General features: G+C 37.9%; 1 protein-coding gene across 1 annotated transcript in view; it reads left to right on the top strand.

The window, feature by feature from the left end:
* Nucleotides 1-16,172, top strand: part of ITGB6 (integrin subunit beta 6) — a 94,621-nt gene extending 78,449 nt beyond the window's left edge. The window contains exons 17-30 of the mRNA XM_027734176.2: nt 461-618; nt 3,521-3,585; nt 3,952-4,055; nt 5,352-5,494; nt 6,312-6,429; nt 7,221-7,351; nt 7,910-8,045; nt 10,923-11,161; nt 11,682-11,850; nt 13,188-13,328; nt 13,754-13,870; nt 14,306-14,482; nt 15,642-15,671; nt 15,891-16,172. Of these exons, the coding sequence (XP_027589977.2) occupies nt 461-618; nt 3,521-3,585; nt 3,952-4,055; nt 5,352-5,494; nt 6,312-6,429; nt 7,221-7,351; nt 7,910-8,045; nt 10,923-11,161; nt 11,682-11,850; nt 13,188-13,328; nt 13,754-13,870; nt 14,306-14,482; nt 15,642-15,671; nt 15,891-16,108 (1,946 nt within the window). The 3' untranslated portion in view covers nt 16,109-16,172. The remainder of the gene's footprint in view (nt 1-460; nt 619-3,520; nt 3,586-3,951; nt 4,056-5,351; nt 5,495-6,311; nt 6,430-7,220; nt 7,352-7,909; nt 8,046-10,922; nt 11,162-11,681; nt 11,851-13,187; nt 13,329-13,753; nt 13,871-14,305; nt 14,483-15,641; nt 15,672-15,890) is intronic.
* Nucleotides 16,173-19,378: the final 3,206 nt, after the last annotated feature.

Genomic DNA, 19,378 nt, shown 5'->3' with positions numbered 1-19,378 from the left:
GAAAATACAATTTAAGCCTTTGGTAAAAGTAAAATAACTAAAATATTCTGAGTTGAAAATTTACGTTAAGGGACTCTTTAGGAATTTCTTGTTACAGATCAAAATCTACCACTGTTGTTTAGGAACACTAGAACATCAGATACTACACTGGTAAGGTTAAGGAATATTGCGAGTAATAAGCATAGGAGTTTGATAACCTCCCCATTACATTAAAGCTGCCTTTTTGCTAAATCTGGACAACTCTCTTATATTGCTCCAGCCTTATGGGATAGAATATTAGAAAAAAAATTATTCATAGTACATTTTTTCCCCAAAAATTAATATGTTAAATGTGGTTTTGCTGTTCATTGTGGCATAGTTGTCCTCTGACATGTGGATGAAGGCAGGCTGTGGGGTAGAAAAAGATGAGACTTGAAATGAGTTTTTACCCCTGCACGCCACTGACTCTCTCGTTTTCCAGAATTGCCATGGTCATATTATCAAGGAGCAGAATATCTTTTCCATGTCAGTCCTGCAGACTGGGAAACCTACATGTTTGTCTGTGAATGGCTTCACAGTGGAATGACAACAATAAATTCTCCTGCTGAACAAGCCTTTATTCAAAATAAAATAAGGAAGGTAAGAAAAACTACTCCTTTTAAAAAATAAACCCTCAGGCAGTAACCGGATATTTTCTGCTGCATCTTTTGGAATATCTGTCTGCCTGTTACTCCAGGTAGAATCCAAAAGACATTTGACTTTAAAAACAATGCTCTTGCCGTCTTCATTTCCCACATCCATCCCTGAAACCCTGTTTAGCTAAAGAAGAAAGTAACATTTCAGATCTGCAGAACATCTGTGCTAATGAGCAGGTTGGTCAATCTTCCTGAAAAGACCCAAGAGGAGCAAAAAACAACTTCCTATCCCAAAGCTGGGAAAGTAATTGGGGGTAAAGAGAAAGGTGTGTTTTACATGTGGTGAATATCCTTCTCTGTTTCTTCTTCTTCCTCCATTCCTCCATGACCAAGAGGATCCATTGTGGTTCCTCACATGTTCATATAGTGGTTCTGCATCCCCTGGGATGTCTACTGATGCAGCACAGTTCCACAGTTCTGCTCAATTCCTATTCTGTAATTTGGCAGCTGATCATCAGGTAGTAATACCGAGGGACGTTTCAGTGGGTGTATTAGCATGATGTGGGCAGCAAATGCAGATGTTTGAAATGGTCTCCACAGTTTAAATCTTCAGTATGATTTGAAGGGTTACCCTTGGGGAGAGCTGGCCAAGAGTGAAGGATTGTCAGTTTCTCTGCACCTTAATTGTACCTAGAACTGTAAACAGTAGAGGTGAGTGCTTATGACCACGGAAGATAGATTACCTTCTCCTCTGTGTGTGCCAGCTTGGGCAATGTTCCAGATTTGGGCAGTGTCCACAGATTTGTATGATGTCTACTGAATTAAACCCATTTGTGACTGTGGATATTTATATGGGATAAAAAAGACACCTGCCTCCAAATTCCCTCCTCTCGTTTACAGCAGAATTTCTCTAGAACCTTTCTGATGTAACAAACAGGTTTGAACTAAGAAATAACTGCAGAAGCAGATGAGTTCCCAGGAAACTGAGTCTGTTTACTTTTAGGTGTTCTCAGTAAAACCAAAATAATGGAAATTTTAAAAATTAATACAAATCGTCTGTCTACCTTACTGAGGACAAAATTCTACAGCTGTAATGTAAAGGGATATTGCAGTGCAATCTTTAAAAGAACAAGTAGTTCTGGTAGAAAAGCTCTTGGCCCATACTTAGTTTTGCTCACGCTGTGCACAGCCTTCTCTGCAGTTAGCTTATAATAGAAAGTGTAAGTAGAATTGTGTTGTATTAAGATGGGATCTTTAAGTTTCCAAGGAATTATGCATAATTTTTACCTGCTATTTAAGTAATTTTGTATTAAAACATAATGAAATGGATTTAAACCAATAGTTCATGACAGAAAAAGCTTATAATGAAAGAACAACATAACTGGCTAAACTGTCTTGTTCCACATATACCAGAGATTGTGATGCAATATAATTACTGCCTTACCTAACACGGAATGTTTATGAACGAAAAATCATATAACTTAAAAAAAATGTATTTTTCCAACTTAAGATCACTTAAAATGGATAATCACAATGCTTCTTTAAAGTCAGGTTTACTTACAAGAGATCTTTTAAAAATGGATTTATCATTAAAATTAGTGGGTATTTCAGCAGTTTGTGAGCATTCTGCAATGAAAAAGCAGTTTGGTGACTGAGTGGGATATTCGAGACAGCTTCGGTTTAGTCTCTTGGCACTGGAAATCAACTTAACTTCCTTGAAGTTTTGTCCCGGAATACAACATACACAGCTATTTTAAAGCCTGCTGGCTTTGGCTAAGCTTTCCCAGTATATCTAGGTTTGTCCCAGAGTGACTGTAACTAGTTTCCTCTGGAAGCAGGATTAAGTATGGCGATCACTAAAATGATACTCAGCAGTCCAAATAGACTTTGCATGTGTCATTAGAAAACCTGGTCAAAATTTCTTAGCATGGAATTTGAAGTCACAATTTTCACTATTTCTTTAAAAACTAATATGTAGGTGAGTGCTGTGATTAGAAAACTAAACTCAGGGGCAAGTCAATACCAAATCAGAGAGCATTCCAGAGTCTTTTCTTTGTCAGAAATGTCTATTTTCTTCATTTGATATTGCTAAATAAGGTATAAGCCAGAGAAATCTTAATTATAACTCCAAGGACAGTATGGATGCACAACACAGGCTGTACTTCAGTTCTTTCTGACAAAAAATAAATGTTTCACAGAGCCAGGATGGCTTCTTCAGTGTCCTGCAGATTCAGAACTTTTTTTTTTTTTTCTTTTTCGAAAAACATCTAAACTTTGTCTTACTGGCTAACCCTGAAAGTGACATCCATTCATGGTTTAAGGTAGAATCAAGTCAACACAACAATAACATGTGGCTGTTGAAATTGTGTTATTTCTGTGGCTTGTCCATAATGTTTTGCCTTTTAGGAGAAAAGATCTAGACCTTTTCAAGAGAACAACAATCAATCTGGAAAGCATCTCTAGGAATCTCTTGCATAAGCTATACTAAGTTAGTAAATGTTCATAGAAAGCATTTTGGAAACATAAAGGATCAGCAGTATATTAATGCTAAAAGGAAATATTTGCTATTGCCTAATTTTAGGAGTTGAGGAAAAACAAATTCTGGTCTTAGACTATAGTCTTTTCAAACCAGATAGGCTGTAGATTCCTAAATTTGTAAATTCCTAAGTTAAAGAAGATACATCAGCAATCCTGTGGAAACGTGGGGGCTAAATCATGTTCTGCTTACGTGAATAAGGTTACTGAAGTGACATGAAGTAACATGGGCAGGATTTAGCACCTGTTTTTCCCATTAGAACCTGGTGGAGATGCTATTTGTCTGAATACAGAGTCGACTTTAGGAGTTTTTTAATGCATTGATAAGACAGCAACAACAGCTAAACATATGACAAAACATTTTTTTATAGCTATCGAATAGTGACGTTCACTGGTGGATTGGATTGCACGCAGAAAACCTCAGTGATGAATTTCGGTAAGAATATATATGCCTCAGCTGCTGTGAGTTGTGCTTGGCATGCCGTTCAGTATGACGGGCCAAAGCAGTTTGGTGACTGAGTGGGATATTTGAGACAGCTTCAGTTCTCATGTAAATATAATTCAGAATATATTGCTCTTAATTTATCTCCATCTTACAGTATTCCTTCGGACAGGGTTGTAAAAGATAAAAGCCAAAGACATTAATATCGACCATAGTCCTGGCAGTTGTCTGCTTTTTTAATGCTTAGTTAGTAAAGGGGCATCTTCTCACTTGTATCTCCTTGTGAACCCTTTAACGGAGGGTGTATTTTTAGGTAAGGATAGGAAAAAGTGAAACTACACTCTTAATATTTCTGTGCAGCTGGAGAGATGAATCACCAGTAACATACCAGAACTGGAATGAAGGGAGAGAAAGAGATCTGCAGAAACCAGGGAAAAGATGTGGCTTCATTTCATCACAAACAGGTTTCTTTTATATTTCCTTTTGCTGCAGGCATTGTGACTTGATTCTTTTGTTGGCCAAAGGGTTTATATTTTTTTTTCATTGCTCTCAAGAAAGGCAATCCATACTGAAGTCCTGTTACGTGGTTATAATTTGCATAACTGCTTCTGTGATTAAGGAAAGAATAGTGAAATATCATTAATATGCTCAGAGACTAGGTTGTAGTTTTTAAAAGTATATTAATAGTTACAGCTCTCTAATATCAAAATACAAAGATTCCAGTGATACTGATAGTTTAGTTTTAATCAGTCTGTTATGTGGTGCAGCAACAATGTTAATGCATTGCTGGTGTTCATAGATAGTTTTCACATAACCAAATGAGCCAGATGGACTGAGCAACCATTTTTCCTACATCTATAAACTGGTTTTTGATCAGCACACAACTTTTAATACTCAGGTTTCTGTCTTATTTTTAATCCTATAGCCAATCTGCTGAGGGATTTTTGGGTGCTAGCCTTTACATCATAACATAGCTCTATATTTTACTAGAGTAATAAAAACGTTTACAATGCTACTGGTTCCAGTGGTTTCTGTCATCTCACAGTCTCTGTTTTCTGAAGATAAGCAAGTCATGTGGTAAAGTAAACATGTCGGGTTCCATGGAAAGCAAAAATACCCAGCTTTGTACTTCTGAGAAGAGCTGAAAAAAAATTAATCCAACTGCACTCTTGTAATCTCAGCCTCAAAAGTCAAAAATGGAAAAATGTAAAAACTTTTCTCCCCACATAATCCTGGGGTTTTGAATGCTTGAGTTTGCCATTACTATAGTTAGTATCAGATAAAAGGAACAGATGCCTACCCTCCCCCCTGAGCTGGCCAGCAGATGGGGGCTGGCCAACAATTTGTTGAGTGTCCTGAGAAGTGTGTTTTTCTCCTAAGGTCAGTGTTTTATGTCATTACCTGGATCTTGCCAAAAATTTTCAATGTAAGGAAGTCAAGGTATTTTATCTGGAAGTCATCATTCTCATACTTCTTTTTTTCCTGATTAATTTTTTAAATAAATGATGATATAAGCATATGTTATGTGACTCAGTGTAGAGGATTTGGTTTTACTTGATAAAATTAAACTGGGAATAGAAGTATGAGTGCTATAAACCATTAAATCAATTGTAATGCAGTGTCCAAATATATTTGATGTAGCATCTCCTTTTATTCAAACACTAAAGGATAGTGATCTTAACAATATCTAAGCTAGCTAAGAACAAAACCCTTTCCAAGTCTCAAACCAATATTAAACTATGATTTTCCTTTTTACACAGGACTCTGGGGCGATGAAAACTGTACTGTCTCTCTTCCCTGTATTTGTAAACGTAAAATTGCAAGGAAAATAGAGAAAGTGATTCCAAAAGACCAGAAACAACAAGGAGTATGTCCCAAAGGCTGGTTGCACTTTGGATTCAAAGTAAAACATTTTTTTCTGTTTCATTGCTCAACATGCTTTCCATATTTAGGACAGAAATTCTTAAGGGTTATTCAATATTTGAAGATTGTCTTCCTTTTTGACAGCAGGACCATTAGGTTTATAACTACTGACACAGTAACACACTGATTTATTGCTAAGCTGCTTTGCACACTTTAAGAAGCTGTCCTAATAAAGTGTCAAAAATTTTACTTTAGTTCCAGTGAGTAAATAGTCATATATGCAAAAGCTATCCAAATGTATTTATCCACTTGCCATAAAAAGCCTGCTCCACCCTTTCTTTTCCACATATGACAATTCCAAGAGTCTTTCATAATCTCAAAAGACATCTCTAACCTCTTAATGTATTAAATTGATTCCTAATTGCTGCTGTCCTCTGAAAGATGCTGTTTCAAATGGGGTTCAAAGACAGTTATAAGCCAAAGTCTATTTGCAGTTGAGGGTCAAAAGGTAATTATTTCATCAGGCTTCTCTTAAATGCATACATTCCTTAATAGCAACATGCACTGAGGTGACTGGATTTATCCCAGTGCTGACTGCAGTGGCTACAAGGATAACTTTAACCCAGATTGTGTTTGCCTTTAAACAACTGATTTGAATACAGTCCTGACAGCAGATGAAAACTAATACTGAGCATGTTGGAGATGTCCATGGCAGGACAGAAACTAGTGGAATGCTTAACATTCGGGAACAGCATGTGAAATGTTTTAGTGATCACTCTTAGTGATTGATAAATCACTGGAGGAAAAAAAAACCCACAAGGTTTTTTGTTTGGTTGGTTTTGGTTTTTTTGAAACAGTGCTTTCTAATACAAATTCCGAAGGATCCAGACCATCTGAGAAACTGGTACTCTGCACAAGAATTCTGCAGTAACTATGATGGGTCACTTGCTTTCTTGGAAAATGAACTGGAACAAGGTAGACTGCTGCAAATGTTGTTAAATAAATAAAATTTCATCTTCATTTGGATGCTGTAGTAAAGTTTAATCTTGGATACAGATTTAGGAAAGATTATTCAGATCTTACTCATGGTTCCACTGTTTTAAACAAATTAGTGTTTCTCAGTTTCCCAAAATGTAAAGATTCACTGAGATATATGACAGGTACATTTTAAGGAATAATTGCAGTTTCTTTTGTACTTACTACTGTGCATTAGAAATATGCAAAAAAATGGAATACTCATTTAAAAATTTGCTATTTAAAATTTCTACCTTATGAATGCAATATCTCATTTTTATCCTTTACTAGTACTTACAGTCTGATCTATAGTATAGCACATAAGCATAGTGCTAGGCAGGCTGGAGCTGTCAGAGAAATAAATGCCAGCACATTTGGAAATACTTATAATCCCTATTCATAAAAATCTGTGGTTGAATTTCATACATTTGTAAAACCACTTATTTGGAGGTGGGAGGAATCTCACTGTCTGTCTTTAGTTGAGAAATCTTATTTTCAGCTAAAACTGAGAAAGGCTTCTTCAATTGGACAGTATTATTAGCTAATGGACTAGATCCTAACCCAATTGAAATTAAGCAATTTAACTGAATTTATAGTTAGATGATACTGAAATGCCACTCACGTTCCTATTTTCTAGTAACTATGTGATATCATTGATTGGAAAATAAATTTTTCAATGCTTTAGTATGTTGCAAGAGACTTCATCTATCCCTTACCAGTTTATTTTATTTTATTTCTTTTTCATTTTCTAGCTTTCATAACTATGAATCTATATGGATGGAAAACTAGTGTTTGGATAGGTTTCCAGAGTGATGATTATGAAAAATGGGTGAATGAAAATCCTACAATATATTCTAACTGGTCTCCAGTTGAACTAGTGGATGTGAGTATTTTCAGGGGGTTTATGACAGTGGGAAGTTGTTTTAGCCATAAAAATCGTGACTGCCATAAGACAAGGCCAAAGTTGTTACAAAAATTTAAGCAATTTTTGGAACTTCAAAGAACTGTAGATACAGATTTACAGCCATAACTAGAAGTAGCAAAAAAAGGTACTATCGAGACAGACATTTACATTATTTGTGGCTCTAGTCACATTCTCTTGCAGTTGGTTTTAAGCAGAGAAGTTTGAACTATATGGTTAGTATCATGTTTGGTCTGAGAAAAGTTTAGGAACAAGATTATGAAATTCATATTTTCATACGTCGTTTTACAACATGTTAGTCCACATTGGGGTTAGCATTTTAGTTAGTCCATTGTGAAAGCTTGTTATTTTATTGTGAGGTTATTGTTTCAAATTGTATTTATAGGACTGTTTGTTGTTCTACCTAAATATTCGTAATAGAGATTTTCAGATAATTATTTCCTAAATTTAATGTAATAATTTTGCGGTTTTTTACACAGTATATTTTTAAATTGATATAAGTTTCTGTGTTGATTACAGAGACAGCATTTTAACATTCAAGAACAACTTCCACTGTGTACATTGGTATCAAATAACCCTAATTTTTATTTTACGGGAAAATGGTACTTAGAAAACTGTCAGAAAAATTATGGGTTTATCTGCCAAAAGACTCAGGGTAAGTTTTTTGTCTTGCTTTACTTCTGTTTTCTTTTCTTACTTTATTTTCCTCTAGAAGCAGCTTGTTATAGGTGTCTCTAAAGCCAGGAACATAAAAGATTTCTAAGATCATTTGATATTTAGACAGAATAGCTCTACACTATTTAACAAATCAGTACCTGTGATGTGGAACTAATTGCTAAAAAATTGTTCTGTTATGAAGTTTTTTCCTAACTTTGAGCATTCCGTTGTGTGTCTTAGAATCAGGAATAGAGATGAAATTTCATATCTTCTCTCATGGCAGCAGAGTAACTGCATGAAATTACAAAAGGCTAAAACTAAGGGTAATTTTGATGAAAATATGATTTTGGGTGGGCTGTTGTAACTTGCAATATTAGATCGGAATAGACTCTAGAAATTTTATTTTTCTGAACAATGCCGACTGACTGGCTGATTGAATAGGGTTTGGCTTCTCTTTTCACACTTCTCTAATTGTGGTACTATGAAGTCCACTTGCCAGAAGCACGAGGTTTTGTGAGGAACACGGATTGTTTGGTTTCCTCAAGCCACGTTCCAGTTCTGCCTCTCAGCTGAGAGCCATGGGCAGCTTGTGCAGCTCTGGAGCCCAGTCCCAGGGGCTGCTGCACCTCTGCCAGCAGCCAGAGCATGTTACCAAAATAGATCAGCAGCAAATTATTAACCCTGAAGCAAAGGGAAGGCTGTAATCTGAGCCTGTGAGGAGTCTCCTTGGCTGCTGCATTTACCGCGGGGGTAGTTTTCTGTGTCTCGACTCTGTATTATATATCACTTCTTGGTTAAGCTCTGGGTCTAAAGAGACAACACATAGGAGGGGAGGTAGGGCCAGTTGAGAAGTAGAACGAACAAATGTAAGCTCTGGGCAGTGGTCGCATGTGACTCAAGCAAACCATAACTGTATTTTACATCATTTATTGTGAACTGCAGTTGCAGGGAGTGCCGGAGTAATTCTGTACATAGTGTAGGGGAAAAAAAAGTGTTTTCCTGCTTTTGTTTCAGTGTGTTTCAGTTACCTCCCAAATGCTGCTGCTTCAGACAGTTGGAGAAGGTGTGAAGAGGCAGGAAGGAGAACAGTTACCGTATGGTGGCAAGTGCTCTGGGAGGGATTTGGGCTGCATTAGGTGCTCAGGATCTTACATGTGTTTCCCAGTTGGGTGAAAGTGAGAGTGGCCCATGGGCCCTGGATGAAATGCAGCTCAGGGCTGCCCCACACACAGCAGAGTGCTCCTGGGTTTGAAGGGACCATCCTGCCTCTCCAGAGGGACACCCATGGCACTCTTCCAAATTATCAGGCAGTTCATCTTGCTAATTCAGCAGAAAACCTTCCTATCTTTTTTTTTTTTTTTGCCTGCTTTATTTATTTATTTTTCCCTAATTCATGTCATGTCAGCTGAGTCAGGCTGAGTTAGCTTTATGCAGTCAAACACCAGACCAAGGAATACACAGCAGGAAGAGCAGAGAAGCAAGTAAGGGAGTAGTGAGACAGCCTCTTGTTGGCAGTAGTGAACTGCTAAATTTGCTCAAGTCTCCAAACAAATGTGTCAATTCCTGGAAAGATGAGCTGGTGCTTTGCTTCTGCCATCCTGTCTGCATTCTGTTTCCCCCTGTTTGAATTATTTTCTGAAGGAGACTAAAATGAAATAAAGCAACAGGGGATCTGAACGGGGCTCTGTTCTCTTAATGATGCTTGAGTTAGGATTGTGTCAGCAATTTACAGCACTTTCTGCCTTTTTTAAAAAAGTGACACACAATGAAAGCTGGAACAAAACAGGGTGCTTCAGTTAGCTCAAGAGCAGAACTTTTATTTGCTTAGAAGTTTCTAATTTTACATGATTTGTGAATGACAAGTAGTAAAGTCATTTACTATTTTAAGGTGCTTGTTAACACTCCTCCTCCTCTCTTAGTCATAAAGGGAACCAAGTCTAAAAACACTCTACCTTGCAACCACTTGATTTTGTAATCACAGAGAAGCTTAAAAGACAGAAATAATTAATTCAAACTGACAAACAGGATTAAAACCATAGCATTGCTTTATTTTAGTAGTCTTGTTTAAAGTATAACTGGGGGCATTCATGCACATTAGCAAAGGCATTTGCCTTCTGTAGAAGCATGAGCACAGCAGCATTGCAGACTGGGCTGGAGTGGAGATTGTCTCTCGATTTTTTTCATCATGGGAGACTGTCTTAATTTCTTAAATCTAAAAAACCTGTTTCTTCCTTTCATTGTTTTGGACATTGCTGTGTTAGTTTATCATCAGAAAGAGATGAGTCTCCATGCATAGAGGATTTCTCTTTAAGTGCCCCTACATTGGCTCATGGTTAGTGAAGATGAGCTCAAGAAGCTCCCAAGCCCACACTCGTACCATGAGCCAAAGTTTGTTATCCTAAAGGCTGTGCCAGTACAATCATCTTTGAGGCCAGGCTTTATGCTGTAAACTGATCTTGGAAATTATTAATAATAACACGTCAAAAAAGAAGTAATCTAATTGACATGCAAGGTATCTGGGGTAAGAGCACTCTGCAGCCCACTGCTACTGGACATTTGGGATATGCACAAATCCCAGGTGATTTCTTATTGACCTCCAAAGATGCAGTCAGTGGAACTGACCTCATTCAGGTTGGGGTTTTGTTGTTATGCATTAAACTCATTCATTCCCGTGATGAGTTTTGTGTTATGGTGGAATTTTAGGTACTGCTCTAGTAGTCATCATCTTTTTAAATTTCACTCCTTCCTAAAACCAAGGAGTTTGCAATTTTTAGATTTGTTTTTAAGGATAGTTCTGATTTTTTAGGAGCTGTTCAGCTATGATCAAGTTGTCTGTTTTAAAAATAAATAAATGCTTTTTTTCTCTTTATAACAGACACATCCAGACATGTCATCAATGCATCTGAAATGTATCCTGTGCCAGATACTTTAGAATACGGAAACAGAATGTATAAACTATTAAGTGGGAATTTTACATGGTCTTCAGCTTTAAAAGCCTGCATGGCAAACAGTGCAGAGCTGGTCAGCATTACAGACCAGTATCACCAAGCCTTCCTCACAGTCATTGTGAATCGGCTGGGATACAACCACTGGATCGGACTGTTCACTTCGGATGTACGTAGTAGACTACCTGGCTGTGAATATGATGCTGCAAAGGAGTTTTTCCAGGAAAAAGCTAGTGAGCTGTGTCATTCATTTGAAGTCACAGAAAGTTTGCATCTGGAAATGAAACCCTGGAAAGCTTGAGCCCTAAATGTTTTTTTGTTGCAACGTAATGTATAAGTCTGATGAGAGCCAGTTTGGTGCAATGACTACTGAAAAACAAAAGCCATAGAAAACTTCTAAAAATACCCAAAAAAAAATTCTTGTAGTGTCAATGCTGAAATTTTGTTGTTTCATTTGTAGTAGCCAATGGCCCGAATAACCACTTGCTGAAAGCAGCAGATTAGTTGTAGTTTGTAGTCTCCCAAAAGTAAGCTGGGAGGATCATTGAATCTGCCTTTTGTAGATTCTTCTGGATCTACCCAGCCTTTAGAAAATTAGAAGACATTCTGTAATACCTGCCACCAAAAGAAGATTAACTTGTATGGTGCTAAAGCATATCGGAAAGATAACCTGAAATTTGTTTTGGCAGAATGGGCTTAACTTTGAATGGTCGGATGGGACTAGGTCTTTGTTTACCTTCTGGGAAGACAACGAGTCCCAGGCCTTTGGCAGTTGTGTTTACATTGATACTTCAGGGCACTGGAAAACCACAAATTGTGAACAACTTCTGCAAGGAGCAGTTTGCCATGTGCCACCTAGTAAGTCAGAGTTAAGATTTATATCAAATCTTTGCAGCTGCAAATGTGTGTACTAACAGTGGAAGTATGTAAGGGAGATTCATTGGTTTGAAGTTAAGCAAGGTTAAGTATTATTTAAAACTGAAGTATATTTCTGCATTTTCTCTCTGTATTTCCTATTTGTGAAACCATTTTTCCCCATAAAATATTGGCCATCAGGTCTGATCTGTAGGAGAATGGGAAGACAACTTTCATAACAGAAAAGAAATAGGAAAATCACTTTGTCTCTTCAGTGAACACTATATTATTTGAGAAAAATGAGGATTGCTTATAACTTAGCTCAAAGGGAAATAAATTCAGTTTGCTGCAATTAACTGTGGGATGGGAGAAGGGAAGCATTTAGAGCAAAGTGAAAAATCAGTCACATCTTCACTTATAAGCACGTTAAAGATTTTGCAAATTTTTTTGGTAAAGATAAGAATATTTTCCAGTATCCTAAAATATGTTTCCTAAAATTCTCTGGCAGTTACCTGGGCTTCAGTTGAATCCATAATTCGGGTCTGGAACTCCATTTAGTCCAGGACTGCAGGGTCTTTGGCAGAATCCAGTTCTCCAAATAGTTCCTATTCAGTGGTGTTGATCACCAGAGGTTCACCTACAGCTTGTTATAGTTTTTGGTTCTGTTGAGTAGAAAGCTGTTTTGGAATCCTTCAAGACAAAAATTATTCTTTAGCATGGATTTTTATAATGAAGCTGACTGATTTTTTGGGGTGTCAGGGTGTGTAATCATGTATAGCCTAAGGTTTATGTGTTTTATAGTAAAAGTAGGAGGCATATGAAACCGTAAGTAATGTAGCTGAATCTCCAGCACTGCCAAAAAGTGACGGGGTATAACAAAGTGACCTTGCAGAGTTGCCTTGAGTCAGAGGGACTCTTTGCTGCAGCATATTGCACACTGGAGAGGCTGCCTGCTGCTTACCGATGGGAAACTCTCATCTGTGCCATGGTCTTTATCTTTGTGGCTTGCTGGAGAGAGGCTCTGTGGTCCTTGGAAATCCCCAGCCCTTTGGGAGGTGCTGGGCAGCCCAGAGTGCTCCGACTCATGACTCCCTCTGCACATCCCTACCAGTTAGATTGTTCTGATCCCACTGTTGCAATCCAGCAAGGCTTCTGATCAGAAATAAAACCAACTTTACTCCTCTAATACAAATATATGCAACCACTAGATTTTCACTTTGAAAAATAGATGAATAATGCAATAATATGCTTATTAGCATTACTGCAGAACAGTGTGTGGAATGTTATAATAATGTGCATTTTGTTGTGCCTATAAAGCTGTGCTGTTATTTCTATCACAGAAAAGAAACTCAATGCCTATAAAGGCTTATGTTCAGAAAAAACTGTACCCTGGATCAAATTCAAAAGCAGTTGCTACAGCTTTTCCACAGTTCTGCAGGGCACGAGTTTTGATACTGCATACGAAGTCTGCAAAAATCAAGGTGATTGTTTTGTAACTACCAAATGTCATTGTGATATCTTAAAATTATACGTATTTTCTGAAATTACTGAAACCGTGGCATATGTTTTCTGTATTTCAAGATAACAGTAGTGGAACTCATAAGCAAACTATGAAATTGGAGGCAACATAAATCAAAAAAATGTTCCTTTCCATGTGAAAATATTGCTTTCTTGAATAACACATAAAAGGAAACTTTTTCCCTTCAAACTTGTTTTAAAGTCATGTAAGAACAGTTTTATATTGGTCTGAACATTTTCATATTAATTACAAGTTTAAGAACTTATGATGTATAACCAGACCTTTCAAACTTTTCCGTCAAGTCTCATAACACTAACTTTTTGAAATGCAGTGTTACATTTCAATGGCGTGGATTGTTTAAAAATTTGTTCTTTGTTTAATTTATAGGATCAAATCTTCTAACTATTCAAGATGAAGATGAAAATGCCTTCATTTTGGAAGAGCTACACAATTTTGGTTATTCTGTGCAAATGGTTTGGTTGAACATCTTGCTTGTTACAGACAGTAAGTTTTGAGTGGAATAGAACTGCATGTAAGAATCTGATTTGGTTTTTGGTTATTTTAATGCTAGCATAGCCACCTTCCAAAAAACTCTTATCTTCTGAGATTTTGTTCACTGACTGTTGCCTGTTTATGATGTCGTAAAACGGGTCAAGCTTTCTGTAATCGTAACCAGTATTCTGAATACTCAATATGCATAGGCGCATGTGAAAACTTCTTTTTCCTGCTTAGAGAAGCACTATAGACTGTTTTCTGTGTTAACTACACAGGATGTTTTTAAAACCTTCAAGAAAAAAAGGTAATGTAGTGGCCAAACAGACAAAATCCTGGCATTCCATAATACAGTATTTTTTTATGTGAGGATAAGTCCAACTGAAACAGAGATACTTTATCAAAATAATATGCTATTTTGTAATGATTTATAACTTCTGCCCATAGATGAGACAGTCTCCTGGTTTGATGGTTCTCCTTTAAATTTTTCTAACTGGGGCATCAGGGAACCTGACTTTGACCATCTCAGAGGGAATTTCTGTGTCAGCCTGAGGACCACAGATGGAGTCTGGCAATTATCTCCATGCAGAGAAAAAAAGGGGTTTGTGTGTAAAATGGATGCAGGTATGTTCTTCCAAAAAATAAGGCAGTTGTGTCCTTCTAACCACTGTTTTACATGTTCCTTGTTGCTTGCTTACTTGCTCTTAGTTTTCATTTAAATAATGCTGTCCCTTGGTATTAGAAGAAAAATACCTGCAAAAACCCCAACCAGATAGGGTGACTCTGGATACCTTTCCCCCCATGGTGTGGGGCGGCCCAGTTCTAGTTCCATTTCCATCTGAGGAACCATTTCCGACGGCTTGAAGGATAGGGAAAGGGAACTCCAGCATCAGGGGTTTCTTCAGGCCCTGAGCCTGGAGGGGAGAGGTGGTCTCCCCTCTTTCCACCCGCGTGGTCTCATGGCAGGCACAGAGACAGCACACTGGAGTGGAGAGGAGGCAAGAGAGAGTTTATTGTTGGGGATGTTACATTTATAGGGTTAGGAGGACTCACAGAGTAACCAATTACAGGTTGCAGGAAGGGGTTAAAAGGGGCCAATGAGAACACCTCAGGATACCTCCTTAGGACATTCTTGCATGGGATAACACTTGTCGTGGGGGCTGTTGGGAAGAAGAAGCATGTGTTTGCAAAGAGACCACCAAAAGCCATTTTAAGACATGTTTAAACAAGTTTCTCATCAGATTTACTGCTACAGGTGACCTCCTTTTGAGGAACCTGAGCAGCCACTGCGTTAATGCCAAGTGTGTTGGATTTTCTGTGGTATCAGGCTGACCTCTGCAGCCCCCGCTGGGCGGGCAGGCACATCCTGGGAGAGCTGTAGAGACACCATGCCAGTAGGAACATGGGCCTGTGAGAGAGCTGAAGAATTTCCAGAGCCCACACAAAATCCCGCAGTCACTGCTGGACCCAAAAGCTAGATTAACCTACCTCTGCATGGTTCTGTTCATGCACTTGTAGTTTAAAAAGTGGGTAAATACCGCTGTTCATCCATGCACAAATGTCAATTAATATGTTCCACCAAATTAAAGGGATTTCAAGTAACAGATTAGATTATGTTTAACTTGGCCAATTGGAATAACACTGACATGAGTCAAATTAAACAAAGAACAGTGCTTTCTTGTGTGGTTTTAGGTAGGTTGTCTTCTCAGTTTACAGTGAGTATACATAATAACTTCTGTTACCTCTGTGGGTAATTTTGTGATTGTTCTGGATTTTATTTCAGATATCGATGCAACAGAACCCTTTGAAAATGGTAAGTTCTATATATTCCTAATTTTTTTTAATAAAGAGTAATACACATTTTGAGCTGGTATTTTGTGAGATAACATTTTACACTGTTAAACCTGTAAATTAAAATGTGTGACATATATAAGAAGTACTAATATGTTTTCCATAAAACAGCTATATATTTAGAATTATCTATAATTGTAGCTATATTTGCTTAACAACAATTTCTGTCCCTCCCTTTCAGCATCATATGGTGGGCTTGTAGCTCTGGCTATTCTTGTGACGTTGGTGATGCTGGCTGCCATTTCCCTTTTTCTGTGGTGCCTGTACAAACAGAATAACCGACTCTTCCACCATATACTGTGGGTCAGAAATGCTTATTTACCACAGATTAATGCTGACGTTCCTGCTTTGGAAGAAAGCATCCTCATTTCTGATTTTGAGAGAAGTGACAACAATTAATTGATCAGAAGTAGCAACTGGTCTTCTATTCTGTGTGAAACTTCACAACCTACAGTGGTTTTCTCATTCTCAGGAGTCCCCCAGGGTACCCATAGTCTGAGAAACCATCATGGCCATCTGTATGAATGCTGTAGGGGCTCCCCTTGGAGGGCTTTTGCTTTGTGGCAGGATGAGTTGAGGACACAAGGCGGAGAAATTTGCTCCTCTGAGAAATTTGCTCCTCTGGGACAAGCCAGAAGTTGAAAATACTCAGACACCATAAACCTCCAACCACTCATGTGGGGCAGTTGTGTCTCAGGTCCCAGAGCAATGGGAATTTTCATGCAGATTTTTCCTTTGGGAACATGTGGGCCTTTATGTTTTGTTTCTGTACATCACATAATCTGCTCATGAGGCAGCATTAAAATTTGCCTTGAATTTAGAAACTCTGAAACGTATTCCAAGGATGATGGGGTAGACTTTTTTTTGGTTTGTTTTTTTAACTAGCCATCCCTTCTGCAAAATTAACAGTTATTTTTCAGACAGTGAATTATTGCCAGGTAGATTTGCAAGTTTGCAGGGAGATGAAGTCACTTTTGACTTGAGAGTGCCAGAGTTTTGGTAGTTTGGCCTGTGATGCCTAGTTCATGTTATAAAATAAATTAGTCCAGAGATGTAACAGCATATGGGCTTTGTCATCCTGAGATGTGTCCAGCATCTTGTTAAAGATTTAGCTATGTGATCTCTCACCTAGATTATTTTAGACATGGAATCCCATCAACCTCCTTGAAAGATATTTTTGATCAATATCTGTTTGGAAAAAAAACCCTGTTATAAATCTTGCTAAAGTTATGGTAACAAGTGACTTTACTGACAGTATTTCTGCAAGCAGTATTCATGGAGGCTCTTCTGAGACCCTGTTCTCAAAAGCGAAGGGTGATAAGTGGGCGAACCACAGTGCTGTTCCCAAAGGGTGCTAGAGTCCTCTAACCCCATGTAGCAGACACTTTCCCTTTCAGTGTTCATACTAAGGTGCTAAGAAAGGAGATGAATTTTGCTGACTGGTTGGTCTGCAGGCTGATGGTTGTGAAGGAGCCAGCTCAGGTCTCTCTGCTATCTCAGTTACAGCAGCCCAGGACAGAAGTGCTTACTCTCCCTCGTACTCCCACCACCCTAACCAGTCCTCTACCCACCTCTTTGAAAGCTTTTCAGGGATTTTATTCTTCATTTTTATTGCAATGTGGAAAACCAAATGGTTAATGATGTGTTTCTTCAGAATGGATTTACTGTAATTTCAGTCATCTCTAAAAGCTGCTGCGAAGGGCTGCATTTGTTGTTCAGTTTCTTGGTTTGTTTGTTTTAAGGTGACTCATTCAGCATTTTGCAAGAGTCCTAAGATGGAGGTATGTTCCTCAGAGTTAAGCAAGCAGCTAAGGCCAACTGAAATGTTTTTACGCAATATTTGTTCACATGCACAGGAATGTATGACTACCTTTTAGTTAGATTTTACATGGCCAAACAAAAATTGCCTACTCATATCATAATGATATATAGGTCTATTCTAAAAAAATTGTTTAGTACATAGAATATTTCTGTGCTGGTTTACAGAACCATTCAAAAATGTGGTCAAAGAGGCTGCAGATGGTTTTGATCCCAATATAATTTTCAACCTACTGTTTTTGATAACTTCTAAGGTTGTAGCTATCACAAATTCTTAATCTGAGATTTTTCTATCATATAAAATATAAATAGATTTTCTGAGTATATTTTGTCTAATGGTTTGACCCTATACATTATTTTTCAGTAATATTTTAAAAGTTTTTGTTTAGCCCTCTAGATTTATCTCTGAGACTTTTTTTATTTGTGGACTGCAACTTTTGAGTACAATTGCCAGATAATCTGCTGTTTATATGTATGAACTATGGTAGCTTCTTTACCACCAAAATAAAAGAAGAAAAATGCTCATGACCTTCTCTCCTTTCCCCACGAGAATTTCACCTATTTAAACTGCAATTGGAGGAACTTAAACCACCAAATCCCCTTCATCGCGTTCACTGCCTTCTTACAGTACAGAGTGGCTTGCAAGGCATTTTCGCTTACAAGAGTAAGCTGTGTCATCTGTGAGGACATGTATTTATTGGGCTACAAAGCTGTTAATATTTATGCAGACTCTGGTCAGATTTTTATGGGGTTAATGAAGTTGTATTTTTCACAATACTTGACATAGACATTTTATCAATTTTCCTTGAGGTTTGCTTTAATCATTTAAATATGTTTGAATGGCAGTGATATAATAACCCTAACCTCAAAATAGTGATCGTTCGTTAACATTGACTCTGATGTAGATGAGCTTGCATTAAGGGAAAACGAGTTCAAACAGTGTTTTCTTCCTACTTTGAAATGGCTTTGAAGGAACAGACCTTTACATATTTATTTTTAAATCTTTCATCATTTAACTATTAGAATTTCAGGTATTATTCACTCAAGAATGTAATCATTGATTGCTTTCTAGTCTTCCTTCTGGATTTTGTTACTAATGGCTTTCAACTGTTTTCCCTTAATCAAAGGTCTATATATTGTCCCTGATCAGAATATGTGATGACTGTTGTTTTTATTGATGACCTTGATGATATTGGCAGTGAGATTTACTATATTATTTCAACTGGAAAATAAAAGCATGATTAATAATTTTCTGTGCTGTAATTTTTCTTGACTCTTTCCCCAGCTTTAATAAGAGGGAGGCTTTAGTGTCTCATAACAGCAGTGCCCAGGCTTTGCACCAGGTCACCCTGGTAGGAGAGGGACAGCTTGCACCAGCCTCCTTTGTGACTGTGTGACTGGACCTAGACCTGGGCACTATATGATCTCCACACACATGGTGGTACCAGTGTTTCCTGTGTGTGCAGGAGATGCTGAAAGGAGGTGGGAGTCAAAGCATCATCAGTGAGGATGATGGATGGGATCATGGCACTGATATACAGATATTCTCCCAGCCTACTGCCTGTTCCCTGCAGTAGGGAGCTGGGGCCATCAGGGGTGAGTAATGGGCTGGAGGAATTTTCCTGCTGAACTGTGGAGGGTGTGTTGTGTGGGAGCCTGTTTGTTTCTGCCACAAACGAGATGGAGATATATGGACTGCAGGACAGTAGCTTCCATGGATAGCACCAAAGTGCTTCCTGTGTCCAAGAACTGGGTTCCCAGAGCCTGAATAGGCAAAGGAATGTTGCAGATTTGTCTGCTGTGCTAACATCTTTCAATCTTCTTACTGAAAAGGAAGTGTTAAATCTTTTC

This window comes from Pipra filicauda, unplaced genomic scaffold, assembly GCF_003945595.2.
Source record: "Pipra filicauda isolate LSUMZ 115617 unplaced genomic scaffold, ASM394559v2 scaffold253_size2546935_pilon, whole genome shotgun sequence".
NCBI lineage: Eukaryota > Metazoa > Chordata > Aves > Passeriformes > Pipridae > Pipra > Pipra filicauda.
Note: the sequence above shows the minus strand (reverse complement) of the source record. Positions and strands in the feature narration are given on the sequence as shown.